At 41.0% G+C, this 21,826-nt stretch overlaps 1 protein-coding gene across 12 annotated transcripts in view; it reads right to left on the reverse strand.

Moving 5' to 3' along the window:
* Positions 1-21,826, reverse strand: part of CCDC180 (coiled-coil domain containing 180) — a 295,490-nt gene that overhangs the window by 32,283 nt on the left and 241,381 nt on the right. For 10 of the 12 annotated variants that reach the window (XR_012897158.2, XM_089772936.1, XM_075905190.2 and 7 more), the window contains exons 2-15: positions 21,475-21,591; positions 20,637-20,830; positions 19,279-19,361; positions 18,498-18,607; positions 18,286-18,414; positions 18,034-18,144; positions 12,987-13,082; positions 11,947-12,110; positions 10,957-11,076; positions 7,588-7,667; positions 7,004-7,092; positions 5,870-5,992; positions 3,981-4,154; positions 569-684 (exon numbers count right to left, since the gene is read on the reverse strand). Coding sequence is in view for 11 of the 12 variants with exons in the window: in XM_089772936.1 (XP_089629062.1) it covers positions 569-684; positions 3,981-4,154; positions 5,870-5,992; positions 7,004-7,092; positions 7,588-7,667; positions 10,957-11,076; positions 11,947-12,110; positions 12,987-13,082; positions 18,034-18,144; positions 18,286-18,414; positions 18,498-18,607; positions 19,279-19,361; positions 20,637-20,830; positions 21,475-21,543 (1,658 nt within the window). In the remaining variant the exon portion in view is untranslated. The remainder of the gene's footprint in view (positions 1-568; positions 685-3,980; positions 4,155-5,869; positions 5,993-7,003; positions 7,093-7,587; positions 7,668-10,956; positions 11,077-11,946; positions 12,111-12,986; positions 13,083-18,033; positions 18,145-18,285; positions 18,415-18,497; positions 18,608-19,278; positions 19,362-20,636; positions 20,831-21,474; positions 21,592-21,826) is intronic. The other 2 variants (XM_075905192.2, XM_075905193.2) reach the window with 2 other exon arrangements.

A 21,826-nucleotide genomic window follows, 5' to 3' on the forward strand; every position in this document is an offset into this window, starting at 1 on the left:
CAATACAGAAAACTAATGATGTAAACCTAAGAAATTCAAATGAAAGAAATGTTTAAAAATCCCATAATTATTTGTTGTTTCCTCCCAACTCTTTAAAACAGGTGGCGTTTTGCACCAATAGTTTTTTGCCCATGCAGAGCAAATGCAATAAGACAAGAGAATACATTATTTAACATCAGTTTTCTTGAAGGGGAAATAGCTAGTGCAATTTTGGCTTTTGTACAAACACATTCAAAATGCAACACAAATGTGATTGGAATGGTCTTATCAAGCTTTGGACATCCTCCACTCAGGCTTTGTCTACACTGCCGAGTTTAAAGCACTCCTGCGGCAGCCCTTTAATGTGGCAGTGTGATCATGTCACCAGTGCTCTAGGTAAACCGCTTGCACAAGGGGAGTAGATAACAGTGTTGGGAACCTGTTACACTGGCAATTTATAGTACTGTAACTTGCTGTGCTCAGGGATGTGGTTTTTTCACACCCCCGAGTGAGAAAGTTACAGTGCAGTAAACACTATAGACAAGCCCTCAGAAAGTTTATTGCATTTTCAACAATTCTGAATACATACCCAGCTTTAATGACATCCAGAAAAGCAAAGGCCTTTCCCAAAAGATTTGTCAGCTTATTTTCAGAGCTTTGTGTTCTCATTTTGTCCAAAGTTATATCCAGATTAGCTTCCCTTATCTAGGCCCATATGAAAAGAAAAAAATAAGCATAGAGCTGTAAGAAGTACAAATGTTTCAGATTTAGGATTCAAGTAATTAGTTTAATATACATTTTTTTACATATATGTACATAATTGCATATTAGATGGCACTTTAAAAGGGCATTACTACGTTAAAAGGCTCAAAATTTGATCTATCTTGTCTCCAATTCCTTCTGTCTATTTAAGACAATAGGTATTCTCCCAAATCAGAGGCATTAATGCCCTTTAAAAAGAATCAGTGATAACAGCACTGTGTGTGTTTGCCCAAGCATGCAAGAAAGGGAATAATGGAAGGAAAATAATATATTTATGGAAACAGAGTTTTGCATTCAAGCACCTATTATAAATAGCTAGCACATGCCTTGTGGGTGTTACATGCATTTACTCTATGGCTATTGCTCATTTGTAATCACATTTGTAACTGGCCAAAGCAAGTGATGTGAATCCCAACTGAACAAAACTATTCACTGCGGACAGGCACTCCAGTGAACAACAGGAAGAGCCAAAGACTCATCTCTGCTGCTAGAGGAAATAGATACCTCTGCTACCTCGAGTCTGACTGATGCCTGGGCAAGTGGCTCAGAAGCATAGAACACTAGAACTGGAAGGGACCTAGAGAGATCATTGAGTCCAGTCCCCTACGCTCATGTCAGCACCCAGTACTGTCTAGACCAGTGTTTCCCAATTTTATTTGGCCACGGAACCCTTTTAACCTCAGAAGAATTTCAAGGAACCCCTATAGCCGGGAGGGGGGATTTGTCGAGCCAAAAAAAAAAAAAAAACCGAAACCTCCGAAAGTTGTTGAGAGCACACCGGCTCTGTCTCTTTAAGAGGGGCAGCAGGTGGTGATCAGGTTCTCGCAGAACCCTTACTTTCACCATTTGGGAAACACTGGCTAGACCATCCTTGACAGATGTCTAACCAACCTGCTCTTAAATATCTCCAGAGATGGAGATTCCACAATCTCCCTAGGCAATTTATTCCAGTGTTTAACCACCCTGACAGTTAAGAAGTTTTTCCTAATGTCCAAACTAAACCTCCCTTTCTGCAGTTTAAGCTCATTGCCTCTTGTCCTATCCTCAGAGACCCCCTCCTCCTTGTGACACCCTGAAAACCGCTATCATGTCTCCTCTCAGTCTTCCCCTTTCCAAACTAAACAGCCCAATTCTTTCAGTCTTCCTTCACAGGTCATGTTCTCTAGACCTTTAATCATTCTTGTTGTCCTTCTCTGGACCTTCTCCAATTTCTCCACATCTTTCTTGCAATGTAGTGTCCAGAACTGGACACAATACTCCAACTGAGGCCTAATCAGCACAGAGTAGAGCGGAAGAATGACTTCTCGTGTCTTCCTCACAACACATCTGTTAATGCATCCCAGAATCACGTTTGCTTTTTTTGCAACAGCATCACACTCTTGATTCATATTTAGCTTGTAGTCCACTATGACCCCTACATCTCTTTCTGCAGTACTCCTTCCTAGGCAGTCACTTCCCATTTTGTATATGTGAGACTGATTGCTCCTTCCTAAGTGGAATACGTTGCATTTGTACTTATTAAACTTCATCCTATTTACCTCAGAACATTTCCCCAGTTTGTCCAGATCATTTTGAATTATGACCCTATCCTCCAAAGCAGTTGCAACCCCTCCCTGCTTTGTATCATCAATACACACTCTAATAAGCATACTCTCTATGCCAATATCTAAATCGTTGATGAAGATACTGAACAGAACTGGTCCCAAAACAGACTCCTGCGGAACCCCACTTGTTATAACTTTCCAGCAGGATTGTGAAACATTAATAACTACTGTCTGAGTATGGTTATCCAGACAGTTATGCACACACCTTATAGTAGCCCCATCTAAGTTGTATTTGCCTAGTTTATTGATAAGAATATCATGCGAGGCTGTATCAAATGCCTTACTAAAGTCTAGGTATATCACATCCACCGCTTCTCCCTTACCCACAAGACTGATTATCCTATCAAAGAAAGCTGTTAGATTGGTTTGATATGATTTGTTCTTTACAAATCCATGCTGGTTGTTACCTATCACCTTATTATCTTCCAAGTATTTGCAGAGGAATTCCTTAATTACTTGCTCTATTATTTTTTCTGGCACAGAAGTTAAACTGACTGGTCTGTAGTTTCCTGGGTTGTTCTTATTTCCCTCAGATCATCTATCTACTCCACTAGTATTTGAAAATTTAAAGTAATAATTAATCATTAAAAGGAACTCATTTCTAAAATGTAATCCAGAGTTGGATGATTTTTAAGAATAATTTTTCTGTTTTAAAATATAAGTGAAATTGTTATAACACAGACCATTGAAATGACAGATCTGAGAATAGATATTGGCATAGAGAGTATGCTTATTAAGTTTGCAGATGATACAAAGCTGGGAGGGGTTGCAACTGCTTTGGAAGAAATGATCTGTACAAGTTGGAGAAATGGTCTGAGGTAAATAAGACCATCAGGATCAAAATATTCAAGATTCTAATGGGTAGAATCTGCCCAGTCAGATAACATGTGAGAACACTTTTGTCTCATTTCCCTTCCAGAATGTTTGGCCTGGTAAATTCAGCACTAACTCATCTACCTTTCATTAAGTAGCACTAACTCATCTACTCATCTACTTTGGGGTTCTCTCAAGCATGGTAGAAGTGAGATTGACTGATCAACAACAGACATTCAGACTAGGCTTCTATATCCAATAATTCAGTCATCATCAAAACTAAATGCATGCCCTGCTGAAGGCACAGGGAGATCTGGGAGAATGCACAAGATATCCCAGAATGATTTTACACATAGAGGGGACGCTATGCTGCTTTCTCTACAGAAAATTGGCAAGTATGAAAATCACTAAAAGGTTTTTAATAATGGCTTGAAAATATTCTTTCATCAAGCCACAGAACACAAATATGATGTGATAACTCGATATACATGCATGGTTGTGTAGCTGTATAAGATTTTCCTTGTGAATGTGCATGCAATTGTATATGAGTAATAACAAGTTTATAGTTGTTAGAGCTGGAAAATACCAATTTAGATACATGTGGTCACTGCCCTGCCAAGAATAAAATATTGTACACATCCTCTGATATTTGACTAATGCATATAGCAGATGCAACCACTTCCAAACACAGAAACCATTAGAAACACTCCCAATTTATCTTGTGCTTTTTATAAAAAGAGATTGTTTAAATGCCAAAAGCATCTTTTTTGCTAATAAGTGCTTCCTTTATACCACACCAGTGTTTTGGACTTTTGATTGTACCTGATTTAGGTTTTCATGTTTCTGCCGGCACTCATTCAGTTTCACCTGAAGTTCATTTTCTTGCTGGGACAGATTGAGTTGATGTTCATCCCAGAGGACAATAACTTGCTGGAAATATTTGTACAAGTCTTTGCAATTCTGTTCAACACATTTAGCCAGATCTTCAAAGTCTCGCTAAAACAGCCAAATGGATAGAACAAACTATATTAAATTATTATTAGACTGTTATTGGAAATAGAGAGTTGCAGGGGAATGCTGACTTGCCAGGACTGTCTAAAGAAATCCTACAGTTACCCAATAAAGCGGAAGGTGCATCAAGAATCAGAGAACACCATCTTTTTTTAGGTCACTACCATCCATTCTGTTATTGCAACTGTGCTAATGGGAATTACATTAACATCAACATTGCCCAACGTAGGAATATAATGTCTAGTAGTACCACTTTCAATGACATATCATACAATTAGAAAATAGGACCACAATGCTGTTTGGAAATTGGAAGCCTTTACATGGAAGCCTCATACCATGACAAAGAGCAAGGTATGAGAACCTAGAGAGAGATACAGACCTGAGAATGTGAAAGAACAATTGCATAGCCTATGAATTTGGGCTACTCTTTTTTCCTTTCCTGCAAATTCAGTGAAAATTTTTCTTACCACCAACAAAATCTAAAACAAAGTGTCAAAGTGAATGAGCATTGTACATCACTTTGCAGATTATAATATTTATAACTGATATATACACACTATGATGTTTTGTTAGTTCAAGGCAATGGATGGAAAAATAGCTAACATCTAAAAGTCACGTGTATATACACATCAAAATAAAACATTCATATGGCTAAAGCTCAGGCCATTTACCAAACAAAATAATGGCTAATGCTGGAAGATAATACAGAAAATTCACCTCTTTTCCATTATAAAATAGCAGAGAATTACTACGGGTTAAAAACAACAGCTAGTGTACACAAATAGAAGAGATCAACAAAATAATATCTTGTATTTATATATCATGTTCCATTTTATGATCTCTAAGGTCACACAACAAATTAGTGACAGTCAGAAATAAAACCAGATTGCCTAATTCCCAGCCAATACTTCAGCTAAAAGACCATCTATCCTTCACAAGAGTAGCAACTACAAAGCATTAGCCTTATTTAGCCATCTAGAACAGGGCTACTCAACACTTGGCCCCTTTGTTTGCGGCCTGCGGTGCAGTTTGGGTTACACGGGGCTCAACACATGGAACACTCTCCACAACGATGAGGCGTCTCCCAGGTAGGGTGAGCATTGAAAGACGCAAGTGGACGGGCTGGCTGGAACAGACGGGTGCAGGGTGTTGGCATTTCTAGCAGCCAGGGAGGAGGTGCCAGGAGTGCCAAGGCATTGTGGGAAGTGCTGGCTGCTTAGCCATGTGGGCAGAGCCTGAGAGGTGCTGACTGACTTACAATGGCCATGTCTGGGTCTGGTACTGCAGCTTAAGGCTTAATCTTTGTCTGTCAGTGTGAAAGAAGCTATTTGCATATATATGTGCATGTATATGCCACCACACTTAATTTGTGGCCCTCGGCATGTACTGTATCGTATCGTTGTGGCTTCCAAGAATTCCAAAGTTGAGTAGCCCTGATCTAAAACCTTGAGCACAAACAGGCCAGTTCTTTTCATATATAGTCACTATAAAAGTCAAAACAAAAGTTATGAACTACCATTCAATCTCCTCAAGTTCCCTGTTTACACTATAAGCAGTCAATGATAATATGGCACACTAATGGGGCATCAATAGAATGATGAAATGAAATGTAATATTTTAAACCAGTGTAGGCTGTAGGATAGATGTTAGATTTGATTATTTCCAGGATGTAAGAAAAAGAATGGCCTTTGTAAACATACATCCATCTGTTCCAGCTCTCGTTCAAACCGACACTGCAGCTTCCCAACCATTCTGAAGAAGTCAGGATTCACAACCTTTTCAGCCTCTTTCTCTGTGCAAACTTTTAAACTCAACAATTTATTCTAAAGAAAAGGAATATTAAGTTATTGACGTGTGCAAACAACCATGTTGTGTCAAGATATTAGAAAGATAAAGTAGATGAAGTAATATCTTGTATTGGACCATCTTCTGCTGGTGAAAGAGACAAGCTTTTGAACTATAAAGAGCTCTTCTTCAGGTCTGGACCAGTAACTCTATGTAAGTGCATACATAGCTGTGTTTTTTTTAACAATGCACCATACTCTAATAAAATATTTGTTAGAGAGACAAGATGGGTGACATAATCCCTGGCATCCCAGGTATTAATTTCTTTTGAACTGGTAGATTTAGAAATAAACATCCAATCTCAGCATCTTTTCCTGAAGAAACCATCAGTTGAGGACAAATGAAGCTAGGTATAAGCAGTGGATGTGCAAGGTGAGAAGTTGTGTACTCCTCCATTAGTAAGAGCACTAAGTCTTTGATGACATACTGTTTATAAGAATCAGTGACAGTTTCAGAAAATGAACGCCTATGTTATTTGAGTCCCATGATTAAACTAGAATGACAAGAAAACTGTAAATAATTAATTCTTTGTATTGACATATTGTCTCTGTCATCCAAAGCTCTCAAATCTCTTTACAAACATTGATTTAAGCCTCAACCTTCCTCACCCATGCAGTAGATAAGTGGCATTAGCCCCATTCTCGATATGGAGAAATTGAGACACAGAGCTTAAATGTTTTCCCCAAACAAGGCTATAGAATGAACCAACAGCCATGCTGGGGTCATGACCCTCAGTCTCCAAGCTTATGCAGTTGACTCTCTTCCCTCCACTAAATTAGTATTAGTAGTTACATTCTACATATTCCAAATACAAATACCACATGTTATTATGTAGAAAAATGCACAACATATAGGATAGGAGAGACCAATTTGGATTGTCATGCCAAAATAGTGGGTCTCAAACTAGATATTATATTGGATGATCTGCTGCTACCAAAATCCTTCATTGGATCTCCAAATTCAGCAACTTTCAATCTCATGACACCAACCTTGCATAGCTGTATATTGGCCAAACATTCCTGGCAAACTCTCTCATACTGGATGCGAATTACCATCATATGCTGTACATTTTGGGTGTCTTTAGAAAAGAAAGAAAGGAAATAAGAGTCAAGTGTGAAGACTTCACCTTTTCACATAGTAGCACATGGAAAAATCAATGTACAGTCATGTCTAGCTTCACTCTACCCTGATGGAATGCTTGACACTCATGTATGGCCAACAACTCGTAGGCTGCCTCTACCCAAATCTTTTTGACATTATGCTTATTAATGGTGGTTTACTATTTTTTATTACAGCCCAACACTGTTTGTGAAGCTATACCAGTTACCGATATCAAGATAGTTCTTGCCTGGAAAGTTTACAGGTTAGAAGACACATATATAGAAAGACAAGGCATAATGCAAAACTTAGAGGAAGGAATCACTTTTTTCTCATTCTAAACAGAAAAAAAATCCTGAAAGACCAAGAGCGGGGCAGCATATTTATGTATAGATGCAGGGTACAATTCAATCATGACCTTAGAAATAAAATTATTGCTTCAATCTCAAGTCATCATGGTGAATTCCTTGCTTACCGATATATTTGTTTAAAGCCACAAGCGATTCGTACCATTCATTTATCTCGGCTTTTGAATGTGTTGGAGGCAAAAGATCACTATTAAAATAGAAAAGAAGTGACACAATTTCATACATAATCCATTCCAGTTCTCAATGGGTTAAAGTTGTGAAGTAATATGACAACACATTTTCCACATTTTGTTTCTCAGAAGACATATTTTCAGCTAAATCAGCAAGGCGCAGCCACAGGGTTGGCTGCAATATCAGCAAAGAAGCTGCTTTCTAGAAAATGGGTGAATTGTTATCTGTTTAGTTGCTATATTACCAGTAATATTAAAGTGAAAAGGAATCATTATTTTAAAATTACAGTATTTTAATAAGTTTTACCGAGGTAGCCAAGGTAGTTTGTTTCAGCAAAAAACAATACGGAGCTTTTGGCACTTTAAAGACGAATGAATGTATTAGGGTATTAAATTTGTTACTCTTTAAAGTGCTGCCAGAATACTTTAATATGCTCTACACGTAGCAACTTTTCTTTTTTAGAATGGAGAGAGTCCCAGATACACAATATGAGATTTCCTTTGTCTCGTCTGCTGATTATTTACTATATTCTAAAGTTTCACACCATTCCCATGAGAGGCATTCACATTTTTCAGTCTAGCCAAATTAGGGTTATGGAATTTTCACCTACCCATTCATCCTGACTTGCAACTATATTACATTTTTAGAGCCACTGACTTCTAGTTTTTAGAGTTTTTACATCAGGTCCATTCTGAGAAATTTGGGGCCTGGTATATCATATTCATTGAGTTCCTGACTCCTTCCATTTCACTTTATCTACAAGGATGTTACAGACTTGGGAGGGCGGGGGAGAGGGGAGACTTGAGCTCCAGTCCTTAGTACAATTGTCCCACATTTCCCTCCTCCTTGACATCCCTGTACATTACATTACTACTAGAAGCTACTTTATATTGCTAATAATGAAACATTTAGTAGCCCCTTCATTCAATACAGTCTGCCCACTGAAAATCATGAGCATCTCCTCACGCAGAAAAGATTAAAAATAAGTTTAGGGGCTCACTGAGTACTATCTTGGTTCATTTTACAAATGTCAGACAGGTAGTCTTGTTAGTCTGTAACTTTAAAAATGAGTAGTCATTTGGCACCTTAAAGAATAACAAAAATATTTATAGTATCATGAGCTTTTGTGGGCAAATCCCACTTCTTCAGATGAACTTGACTGGCAAAAAAAAGGGGGACTCTCATAATTTATAACAGAAAAAAAAGTGATAGAAAAAAAAGTACCTGTCAATTGTAGTGCCGGTGCTAATGAGGTTAGTTGAGTGGGCTGGCAGTGCCCCGTATGTAACTTTTGATGTGAATTAGGTGTTAAATGTAAGGAAGGCTGGTTTTATAATGGGCCATCCAGTTAATATCTTTCTTCAGGCCCAGGAAAACAGTGTCAAATTTGCATATGAAGGTCAATTCCACACTCTCTCTGTAGTTGGCTTGTGAAATTCCTTTGTAGAACAATGGCTACTTTTAAATCCATGTCTGAGTGCCTAGGCAGGTTAAAATGATCCCTTACAGATTTATGTATGTACCATTTCTGATATCTGATTTGTATCCATTTATCCTTTGTCCTAGAGACTGTCCAGTTTGGCCAATGTACATGGCAGGAGTCATTGCTTGCCCTTGATGGCATATATCGCATTAGAGGATGTGCAGTTTTATGAGCCTCTAATGGTGTGGCTTATGTGATTAGGTCCTGTGATGGTGTCATTTGTATAGATGTGCGGACAAAGTTAGCAACAGAGTTTATTGCAGGGATAGGTTCGTGGGTGAGTGTATTTGAGGTGTGATGTGTGGCTGCTTGCAAGAAGCCTGTCTTCCAAGTACTGTGAGAGTTAAGGATCGTTTTCCAGGATAAGTTGTAGATTATCAATGATGCACTGCAAGGGTTTAAATTGGGGGGCTACGTGTCATGACTAGTGGTGTTCTGCTATTTTCATTGTTGAGCCGGTCTTGGTACTCATTCCTGGTACTCATCTGGCTTTGTCAATCTGTTTCTTCTCTTCTTTAAGTGGGTATTTAAGTTTTAAGAATGCCTGATAAAGATCTTGTAGGTGTTTATCTTTTCTGTGGGACTGGAGCAAATCCAATTGTATCTTAGGGCCTGGATGTAAACAATCGATCATGTGATGTGTCTTGGATAGAAGCTAGAGGAATGTAGGTAAGAATAGCAGTCAGTAGGTTTCCATTATAAGGTGGCGTTAATGTAGCCATCATTTCATTTATTTATTTAAAAGTTTTTTTTATTCCACCTCTCTGTTTAAAATATTTGAGGCAGCTATATGGCAATATTCAAGGCGGCTATATGGCTTTATATACACACACACACACACACACACACACACATATATACACATACACTACAATATACATACAAGACCCCACAGTAGGGGAACAAAAAACCTGCTAATTGTACTGCAGTGTCAAGGAAGTGGATCTGCTGTGTGGCTGTACCAGGCTAAGTTTGCTGGATGGAAATTGTTGAAATCTCTGTGGGTCCATATGATGAAGATGTAATCAATGTAGCATAAGCAGAGGGAGGATGGTAGAGGACAAGAACTGAGGAGGCGCTGTTTGTTGTTCAAAGTAAGTCATAAAAATGTTGGTATATTATGGGGCCATGCAGGTGCCCATAGCAGTGCCACTGACTTCAAGGTATAAATTGTCCCCCATTGGAAATAGTTGTGGATGAGGACAAAGTCACATAGCTCAGCCACCAGGTGTGCTATGGCATCACTGGGGGTAGTGCTCCTGACAGCCAGTAGTTCACCATTGTGTGGAATGTTGGTGTAAAGAGTTTCTATATCCATGGTGGCCAAGATGATGTTTTCAGGAAGATTACTGATGCTCTGTAGTTTCCTCAGAAAGTCAGTGGGCTCCCAAAGGTATGATGTTCAGTGGTGTACTGGAAATATTCTTTCAGACAGAGGTGGAGAAAAAGGCTTCCAGGTCACTGCAGAACCGAATTATGTGTGTGGAAGTGGTGGGGCAGAGAGTCCCCGAGACAGGACAGACTCTTCTATTGGGCTACGAGTGTTGTTGGATAGAATGACAGTGCTGTTAGGTCCGTTGAGGGTACTGGAATTATAGTACCCTGAGGCCGATAGGAGTTTATTGTCCTTTTCTCTCTGTAGAGAAGTAAAGTGATGTCATGTGAAGAAGTGGGTTTTGTCCATGAAAGCTCATGATACTACATATTATTTTTGTTAGTCTGCAAGGTGTCACAGGTAAAATGAACAAGTAGTCAAGCAGAAAACAAGATCCATTATTCACTATAACAAGAATCACTATTTTTTCTGTCTCTTCCTTCATACCAAAGTACTTGCAGAAGCTCCATTCTTTTTCTACTGAGTGAAATCTGCTCCTGCCTCATGTTCTCCAAGTCTCTTTTTACTCTTGGGGGTTCCTGTATCTCCTTGCAGGACATAAATTCTCTGCAGGACACAAGAAACTATTTAAATACAGACATATTTGGAACAATCTGTATCTTGACATCTAAACGTTATTTCGAACTGGAAGATTTATCCGAGGTTGCTTGAGTTATTAAAACACAAACTTTGTTTTTCTTCATTTAAATCATTGTTCTTAGGTGGGGCTGGGGATGAGGGTCTCAGTATGCAGGTTCCCTGGGGAGAGAGAACAACTCAAGCCCTCTCATCACAGCAGCTTGGGGCAAGGTGAAAAGTGCTTGCCTATAGCTGCTGCAGCTGCAGCAGGTACAGCTGGGGGAGGGGTGCATGTCCCCCCCTCTGGGGCCCAAACAGACATGCAGATAAACAGACACACAAACTCTGAAACATATAGCAGATAGTTGTCCCTTTCTCCACCCCTGCCTCCTGCTGGCCCAATGCAGTTATAGCTGTCCCAGTCTCTGGCTCCTTGCTGCCCCCCTGTGGTCATTCATAAGCATAAATATCCTTCCTACCAGACCCCTTCTTTTCCATTTTATGAGAAACAATCAAATTCCAGGCACATCCCATTGTCCTGGCACAACCAAACCCTGACCTTGCTTTAGTGTATGATAAGAGGAAGCTGCATACCAAATTTGGTGGCGTTTAGGAGTTTTTTAACAAATGGACTCACAGTTGGACAGACAGACAAACATTTCTAAATTACATAATAAGACCATGTAGATTTAACCCCAATCACTAAAAGGGAGCATAAATGCCAGAATAATTGCCAGAACACTGTCAGCTTTACAAAGGGAACAGAATCAAAGATCATTTTCTAACAGAAACACAAATGGGGTCTAGTCATTTAGTTGTTTTCCCATTAAAAATATAATCCGTTGCAAAATTATGGACCTGAAACTGCGAACCGCATAGTCCTTTTGTATGATTTTCCAGGCCTTCACTCTCTCTTGCCACTTGAGCCTTTCAGACAGCTCCCTCTTCAGATCTGCCTCCATCAGATTAACAAACAATTTGGCTATTGCCCTCTGATTGGCTAGAAGTGCTTGGTTTATCATCTGTGTATTGGAAGAGCCAAATAGGAATAAAAGGCAGCACAAAGCATACACAAATTTTCCAGCTATAGGTTTTTAATCCAATGCAATGAACTAGAAGAGATTTTTAAAGAGACAGTGGGAAAATGGAGAGTATTTTGTGCAATATAGAACAATCCTCCTAAACTGGGATGACTGATAGGTTTGAAAAACAACACTGAACAAATCAAGAAGTCACTTCCTCTGAAGCTCAAGGTATTAGACAGTGATGACCTTGTCTACAGTCAAGAAGTCTCCTCTAACTGTGGAGATGCAACAGAAGGAGATTTATTGGAAACTGCCAGTTTAGGCTCAGCATTAGAGGCAGGATACTAGACATAATGGCCCAGCTGTATGATTCAGTAAGGTAAATGCTATAAAAATATGTTGAAAGAAAAACCTTCGCACAATATGTCCAGTGAATTACACGAGTGAGCCAACAGCTCTGATATTGATCATATCATTATCAGCACTTACCTTGAGGGAACTGTACATATTAAAAGTGGAGGATGTTTTCTTTCCCTAATGAATAGTTATGAGGTTTGGAAAAGGGACCTATATGTTTCAGAATGGAATGATATGTTGAATACTGGAAAATACTGATGCATGCCAGAGATAGAAAATAGCACCTGAATGGAGGAAACTGCAGGTGAAGAAAGTTATGAGAAATGATGATCTAGCTCTTGAATCTTTTTATTGTTATTGAGGTGTGTTAAGTTTGAAAGAGGTAAAAAATGAACACTTCCTGACTGAAAGAGGAATTAATCATGCCTTACAGTGCACAGGGGATATTCTATCCTGCTACTTTCTCTATAGCCTCTCAGACCAATGAATGACAGAATATCAAAATGAAAGATTTACCATGGCTTCAGTATGTATGCACCTGTGAACATCAGAGGGTGAGAGATAAGAAATATCCTCCAGGATCTTGGTATATTTCTTCAGTAAATCTTTTATCTGGAAAACCAAAGAAAAGAGAAACAAGGAAAAGCCCCAAAAGTCAATATTTCTTAAGATAAGTGATCTGAAATAAGATGTTTTGTTTCTTTAAAAAAAATCAGTTCTCTAAAATACTCTCTCATATTATACATTCAAAACTGGATGTATGACTTTAAAAACTACTGTATTTTTCTTCTAAAATTTGATACCTTTAATAAAAACATACTAACTAAAATATTTGATACAAGCATTACTAAAATCAACTGCTTCTCAATATATTTCACCCTTTAGATCAGTGGGTCTCAACCAGGGGTACGTGTAGCCCTGTGGGTACACAGAGGTCTACCAGGGGGTACATCAACTCATCTACATTTTTGCCTAATTTTACAAGCTACATAAAAAGCATTAGCAAAGTAAAATACAAATTAAAATGTCATACAATGATTTGTTTATGCTATTCTATATACCAGGAGTCAGCAACCTTTCCGAAGTGGTGTACCAAGTGGTGTACCAATTTAACCCTCCTGTTCTGAGCTGTATCACTTTCCGAGGGGTGGGAGGGAGGGAAGGGAGGAGCTCTCTCCATTGCACACCCCATGGCCCACATGAGTCAATGCAAACCTTTCTGTGGACCATCAGTTGCTAATGAAAACTCACCATTCATTACATAATTACGCCCACATCATTTTGCTCCCTCTGCAACTGGGGAAAACGGTTTAGTCTAAGTTATTATACAGATTAAGCATTCTAACTTTCTCATGTTAGTTTATCAAACTTCATTTTAAATAATATATTAAAATAATATGTCCAACAGAAAAGCTGTCAATGTTTTCTTCATTATGGCAGGAGTGGGGAACCTTTTTTGGGTTGGGGGTCAGTGACCCACAGAAAAATCAGTTGGGGACCACACAAGTGAGAAGCAAAAAGCTTCTCCCAAAATCCCAAACCCTCTCTGATGTGGCATCCATCTGAGACACCTCACTCCTCTGCTCTCTAGCCTCACAGGGTAAAAGGGAAGGGACAGGAAGAACTGAGGTTCAAGACTTCCCATAGGCAGATTTACTTGTGTGGGGTTCCAGAGTTAGCGAATTTTGTGGATCCGCTTAGGCTCTGGGGTGGGGAAAAAAAAGAGGGGTTCAATGCATGGGACAGGGCTGCCAGTGAATGGGATGGGGTGGGAGGTGGGGTACAGGAGGGGGTGAGGAGGGCAGATTCATGAAGGGAGTTTGGTAGCAGGAGAGGATGTGGGTATGAGAGGGAGTTTGGGAGCCGGAGTAGGCTGGGGGCAGGGGTAACACAAAAACGGTGAGAGAGTGAGAATGCAGCCAAATATCTAGTTGGGGAAGGAAAGGGCAGCTTCTGCAAAGTAAAATTGTATCCCCCTCACATCTTCCCTCTGCTCCATCCTCCCTCCCCTCAGTCCCATGATCCCCACCCCTGCTTGATCCCTCCTCAGTGCAACCCCCACCCCCTCCCATCCTGCCCCTACATCCCTGTGCCCCCAGTGTACTCACCAGCAGGGCAGCAGTGCTGGGGCAAGGAGAGGTAGCGAGGAGGGGGAGGGAAGTCTCTTCCCTGTCCAGCCCAGCCCAGCCCTTTACCTGCAGCTCTGAGGCTGGGGCAGGCAGAGACCAGGGCTGCCCAGGGCTGGCTCCAGCCCGACCAGGCACAGTGGGGTGCTGGAAAAGGGGCTCCCGCAGCACTGGCTCCCCACTGGGTGGGTGGAGGAATGGGGGGACTGAGTTCCTGCCCCACATGCCAGTAAATATCGGCGGCACGCGTGCTGGGGGTTGCTGACTCCTGCTATATACTATACACTGAAGTGTTAATTACAATATTTATATTCCAGTTCATTTTATAATCACACTAGAAGACTTACCCAACATTGCTCAGGGCCTTCAGGAGAGGGGATGCTGGTGTGAGGGGTGCAGAAGTCAGGGGAAGACTTGGGGATGTGTGTGTGGGGAGGGCTGGAGACTGGGGATGTGAGAGAAGGTGCAAGAGTGAGGGTTTGGAGGTGAAGAGGGGCTCAGGGTGGGGGAATCCAACCAGCAAGGCTTTCTTTCCCCTTCCCCCTCAGCCGGGGGGGCTTTCTCCTCTACTTTGCCCCCTTCCCGAGCTGACAGGGGCTGTTTCTCTCCTAGCCCTCCCTCACCACCAGGGACCTTCTGTCTCCCCTCAGCCCTCCTCCCGGCCTTCAGGAGTCTTCGGTCTCCTCCCAGCCACCAAGGGCCTTTTCTCTCCCTCCTCTCTTTGGCACTGTGGCCAAGGTTCGAGGGGGGAAGGATTTGGGGCAGGGGGACTATTTATCTGGTCTGGTGGCAGGCAAGATAGTGGAGTCCCAGCCTTACTGGCCAATCTGTTGATGGTACAGCTGCTCCCAGAGTCACTCTGCAATATAGTTCTCTCCTGCAGGCTCTGCCCCCATTAGCCACTCTTAGTATCACGTCCCTCCTCTCTGAGCACCTCCCTTTCCATTTAATGGAAAACAGTCCCATTCACAGCACTTCCCATTTTCTTGGCACAACCAAACCCTGCCCTTGCTGTAAGTTATGATAAAAGGAAGTGGCATACCAAATTTTGCAGACTGAAGGTCTTTTGCAAAGCAAGAAACTGTGTCTCAAATCCCTGGTTAGCTCTTAAAGTATGGAACCATCATATCATGCTTTTTATCTGTAAAGGCTACTATTGTATCTTTTAAAAGAGCTTTGAAAATAGAGGCACTATCATTTTCTCATTTTACAGATGGGAAAACTGAGGCACAGAGCAGTTTCATATGTAAGAAGCTATAAGCCTATTCCTGATACGCATAATGACTTTTTTTTTAAACAAATAGTTAATTATTATGAAAGATGGCAAAACAAAGCTGTATTCAGGTTGAACCTCTCTAGTCTCTCATGCTTCTGACCTGACAGAGCCAAATCAGAGTATTTGCCAATCCACAGGAAATCAATATTGCAGCAAGTGAGTCTCTTTTTATTTTTATTTCACTGAGACGAATAAATGGAAAAATGGTCACAATGCTGCTCAATAACATATGAATGTACAGATATACCCTATATAAGCCTATAACTAGCCAAGGCTTATCAGCCCGCTTCATAACAAAGTATTAGTGTTGTTATACAATTTTATTGTATGGGCACAAGAAGTAGATAAAGTGCATAAAACATAAAAACCATGCTTATGCTTAGCGACATTACCAACACTTCCACGCTTGCTGGGCTCTTAGAAGACATTTACGGGTAAATTAGAGCTTTTAGAACATTTAGAGGTAAATTAGGGGTAATAACAGCACAGAACACTGAGCGTATGTCTAAACTACATGGCTCTGTCGACAAAGCCATGTAGATTTGCTTGTTCGGCAAAGGGAAATGAAGCCGCGATTTAAATAATCGCGGCTTCATTTAAATTTAAATGGCTGCCGCGCTGAGCCGACAAACAGCTGATCAGCTGTTTGTCGGCTCAGTGCTCTAGTCTGGATGCTCCCGCGCCGACATGAAAGCCCTTTATTGACCTTCCCGGTAAACCTCATCCTACGAGGCATAACGGGATGGTCAATAAACGGCTTTCAGGTCGGCGTGGGAGCGTCCAGACTAGTGCGCTGAGCCAACAAACAGCTGATTAGCTGTTTGTCAGCTCAGCGTGGCAGCCATTTAAATTTAAATGAAGCCGCGATTATTTAAATCGCGGCTTCATTTCCCTTTGCCGATCAGCCTAATCTACATGGCTCCATCGATGGAGCCATGTAGTTTAGACACACCACAGGACTGGCGGCGGTAAAGAAAATATATGGAACGAAGGGAAACTTGGCCACACCCAAGAGGACAGACAGCTAGCTAAAAATCATGCTGAACCATTGATGTTGCCAGACCAGAGAATGCCAGACTAGAAAGATTCAACCGATACTATCATATTATAACAAATAATAGATTAAGTATAATCATATGCTGAAGCTTGAAGTAAAATAGTTCCCTAGCAATACTACAAGAGATGTAACAAACTTCAGAAGGTGGATACTTAAGTACCAAGGATGATTGTGTTTGTTTATGTGTTTCCATCATGTATACAGTTGTTTAGTGAATGATTCATTATAGCCAGGCTTTTCTCCCCCTCCCCTCCCAGTTCCTCAGGAATAAGTTAGTTGAGAAACATATAGTATGGGTGTAAGAACTCTAGAGTACTGATGAGTTGAGAAGATTATTTTGTGAACACTGGTTTCTAGTGCTTAAAAGACTGCAAATGTTACACTCATCATCACAATAGCTAATCATATAGCACATAGAATTTATTAGTGGTGGTGTCTGATCTGCATACTAACAAATACTTTAGGGTCTGATTGTGGTTTTACCCTAACCAATCAACCAGAGGCATAAAGGAGAATCAGACACCTCGCATACACCTGCATGGCCTTTTCACATTTCCCCTGCAGGTGTCGGGGGAGAGAGGAAACAGGCTCCCCCACGGCGGCCTGGCTGAGTGGCGCAGAAGTCAGCCGAGTGCCACGGTGGGAGGTGAAGGGAAGCGGGGCGGTGACGTGCGGCATGACAGTGACTCCAGGCCCCACCCCCTGGCCGTGAACATCATCGCCCCACCCCCCCTTTGCCTCCCGCCGAGGCGCTCGACTGACTTCTGCGCCACTCAGCCAGGCCGCAGCGTGGGAGCAAGTGACCGTTTGGGCTCCGTGCCCCCCTGGCAGCACGGGGAGTGCGGAGCCCAAAAGGCCATTTGGGCTCCGTGGTCCCCCGAGTGAGAGGCAGGAGGGGGAGGAGAAGTGAAAGAGACGGAGAGAGAGGCAGGAGGTGGAGGAGAGCTGAGAGAGAGGGGGAGGAAGGAGGAGGAGGAGGAGAGAGACGGAATGAGAGACTGGAAGCTCAGGAGAGAAGACTGACGTGGAGGAGAGACCTGAAAATCCCGTCTTATGACGGGCTAATTGGCTAGTTAATTAATAACCATTCAAACTTTAGCTCACTTTCTCAGCTCGAGCCACTTCACACTTGATTAAGGATTCATCCATCTCTTTAATCCACTGCCTTCTATACAAGGATTCCTGAGAGATGACATCCCATAACTCTCCAAAACTCTGTAAGAAAAATGTAAATATCAGACCCATTGAAAAAATTAAAAATAAATGGACATTACACATACAGATGGCAGGCAAAGAAAAAAGGAGAGACAAGGGCTTGAGCTAGAGAACTAGATCAAATCAAATACACTCCCTTACTTCAATTGAAAAGGCTTCCAGATCAGTGTCATTTTCAATCTTTTTGAATAGAAGTTCAATTGTTCTATCAGATTCTGACAGTTTTGTCAAAAGCAACTTTCCAGGCTCCAAAATGAATGGTTCCATTTCCTAAAACAGGGAGGTATGCCAGTTAGATATTGGATATTCGGCCTTGATGCTTACATAACACTCCAGACTTCTTAGCGACTCACCCTCCCAATGCAGGCTAACTCCTGCTGTAGCCTAGCTGTGGCTTCATTATGACGGCCTCGTCTGCGCTCTGAGATACGTTCAATGATATTGCTGTTTGTCCTTTCTGGAACTGCCAAAGAAGAAAATAAAGATGGTGCAGACCGGATGTGATGCTGCAGAATGTGCAGCCACCAACCCTTTACAAAATCAACGCTAAGATCTCTGGGTTTTGTGCAGCACGAACGATCCACTACACAACACAAAAGGGCACAGATAATAGCAGCACTTTTTATCTTATGATGCCAAAACACTTATCAGACATTTATTAAGTTTCACATTCCCTCTGTAAGGCAAATATTATCTCCAGTTGAACTGGTAGGGATAATTAAGGCAAAAACATGTTAAGTGACTTGCCAAATTGTGAAGGACACAGAATAGAAATCAAGAAATATTGATTGCCATTGCCCTGGTCCAGCCCCAAGAAAACTTTGTCTTTAATTTTCACACAGGAACAAGTTAATGAGTGAAAAACCCAAAGGAAACCTTGAACCAATATGAATTAACGCATGATCACATAATAGGCTTATTGGTTAATTGTGTAAACGACTACATGCTAACATCCCTACATAGGACTTGTGCCTGTTTTTACCAGGGCTGAATTTGACTCCATGTCTCTAAAGTCTGAGTAATTAAACAAGTACAATAATACAATAAACATGTCTGCGATTATTCCCTCCCTTCCATGTGGAAAATACCCAAAGAATCATAAAAAATAATTTAAGATTAAGTAGTAAACTTTACTAATGAAATCACTGAGGCCTCTAACTTCACGGGCTGCAATCACATCTTCACTTTCTTGAACTTTTCGAAATGCTGTAATTTCTCTGTAATAGAAACAGTGATGAAAGCCTTGAACTATGCCACAGAAGAAAAAGTAGGGATTTCAAAAAGGCATTGCTTCATATTTTGTAAAAAAATCTAAATGACATTAAGAATCATCACAATCATCACAATATGCAGAGAGTGCTCCTGCTCTCCCCTATGCCATGCCCCCCCCCCCCCCGCTAATCCCCCAGGCCATGTCATTAAGGGGAAGAGGTTTGGGGAAAAGGGGTGAAATGGGGGAGGGGGACACACCCGGGATGGAATGTGAAATTGCTCGGACCCTAGATGGCCTGTGGGCCATGAGTTTGAGACCCCTGCTCTTACACTTTGACTGTTAAGAGAGAACTTAGCAAATACTTCGGTTATGTCTAGACTACATGGCTCCGTCAACGGAGCCATATAAACTAGTTTACCCGGCATAGGCAAAGAAGCAGGGATTTAAATAATCCCCGCTTCATTAGAATAAACATGGCCGCCGCGCTGTGCTGACGATCAGCTGATCTGGCACAGTGCAGCAGTCTATACATGGATCTGTCGGCTGGGGAAGCCTTTGCCAACTGATCTCTTATGCCTTGTGAACGTGCAGTAGATGGCCAGGCCAGAATTGCCTTTCTTTACAGCTACGAGAACAGAGCCACATGGATGTTGAATAATTTGCCCAGTAGGAGAATTGTTACTCGAGCCACAATTAAAATTCAAGGAGTTGTTAGCTTTCAGTTCCATGTTCACATCTCACTGTCCATAGTCATAATACATGTGGTTACCCCTTTTTGACCCAAGTAGCTGGGCCAAAATTTGCAGTCTAATGGGCTGTTTTGGTTAGGAGAGAAAAAAGTCCTCTCAACACAGTATGTAAGTTTATTTGCTCTTAGTTCCAAGCATCTGTTCAGGTAGCACATAGACCAAAAATTCTCTCTCTAGGCCTTTCTCAATGCAACATTCTCAGTACTTGCTCTGGCTGCAGCTTTGACTTTCTGCTGTTTCTCTCCCAGCTTCTCTGCTGTTTCTTTCTTCTCCTTTCAAAAAAGAAAGACACAGACCATACACACAGACACTTCCACCAAATCTAGTGACAGCCTGCCACCCACATGTGCCTTGCAAGTTTCTTTGTTTTGGGTGGAAGCTGCTAGTATTTCAGCTGGTTCTATAAAGGAGCTTAGCTGTTTCTTACATGTATCAATAATGAAGCTTAGCTATTCTACCCACTAATTTCAAAGAGGTTTAACTCAACCGCTACCAAACTATAATTACAAATTTATACTTCCAATCTATACCTGTACAACACTGGGTTTTCAATGGAACCATCATTGGGCATTCCCTCAACCCATTTCTGTTGGCGATGAGATAGCAGTCCTTTACCAGCACACATTTCCATGTCCCTCACCACAGGAATCCTTCCACTCTTCACAGGAAACTTAGGTTGCACTGCCTTGTTTCTTGCTTCCTCCAGAGAGCGTACTAAGTGAACCTTCATAGAAGTATAATCAAGATGTTAGAATTTTCACTAATCCACAGAAAGCAGAGAAAATTCAAAGAAGCCACACTGAAAAAAGTGGGGAAAAAGTAGCTGAAAAGTTAAAGTAATAAACAGTTATTTACCCTTACATAACATCTTTCATCCAAGGTTCTTTATAATATGAATAAGAACATCTTTTTTTACAGATTGGGAAACAGAAACAAAAAGGTTATATGACTTGCTTAAGGTGACACAGCAAATCAGTGGCAGACTTGGGAACACATTAAGTAATCCTGGCTTCAAATCCCACGTTCCACCCACTAAGATATCTGGATGTTCCTTTTAAAAATTAAACCAGCTATGTACAATACCCAAATATATGAGTCTGGCACACTAAACCTCTGAACATATCCATCATTGCCATGTCATTAATATAGCAAATTTTAGCTTTGGTAAACACATTCTGAAGTTCAAAAGACAAATAGCACAACCTCAAAAGGTTTGTTGAGGAGGGCACCCTGAAGATATTAACATTATTCTCTTCTAAAATGAATAAAAAATACAAAAGGCCCAAATTCATGTCTTATCTAACTGTATTGAATTCACAACAGCACAAATGAAGAGTAAATTTGGTTTAGCCTCTGATGTTTCTGTACCTCATCATCAAAAATCTGCCTGTAGACTTTTCCACTGGGGACAACACGTACTGCTCCCACCAGCACCATCTTGCAGAGTGCTCAGGTCTTTGCTTGTTTGCAGAACAATTGTACCAACTTGGAGGGAGGGGAAGAGAGACAGAGAAAGAGAGGCAAGAGAATTAAATCCTTAGGACTCCATCAACTTTAAAATTAGACACTTGGCTGAAAATTTTGGACCTTTATATCATTATAAGTGTATACAAATACTATAGCTTAAAGATGCAAAAATATTGGTGATTTCTCTAGTTTGTGCATTTGACAGGACTGCCTACTATCTAGCTATTCCAGTAGGCAAGAAAACAGGGACTTC

Source organism: Pelodiscus sinensis, chromosome 23 (genome assembly GCF_052426305.1).
Source record: "Pelodiscus sinensis isolate ZL-2025 chromosome 23, ASM5242630v1, whole genome shotgun sequence".
Taxonomy (NCBI): domain Eukaryota; kingdom Metazoa; phylum Chordata; order Testudines; family Trionychidae; genus Pelodiscus; species Pelodiscus sinensis.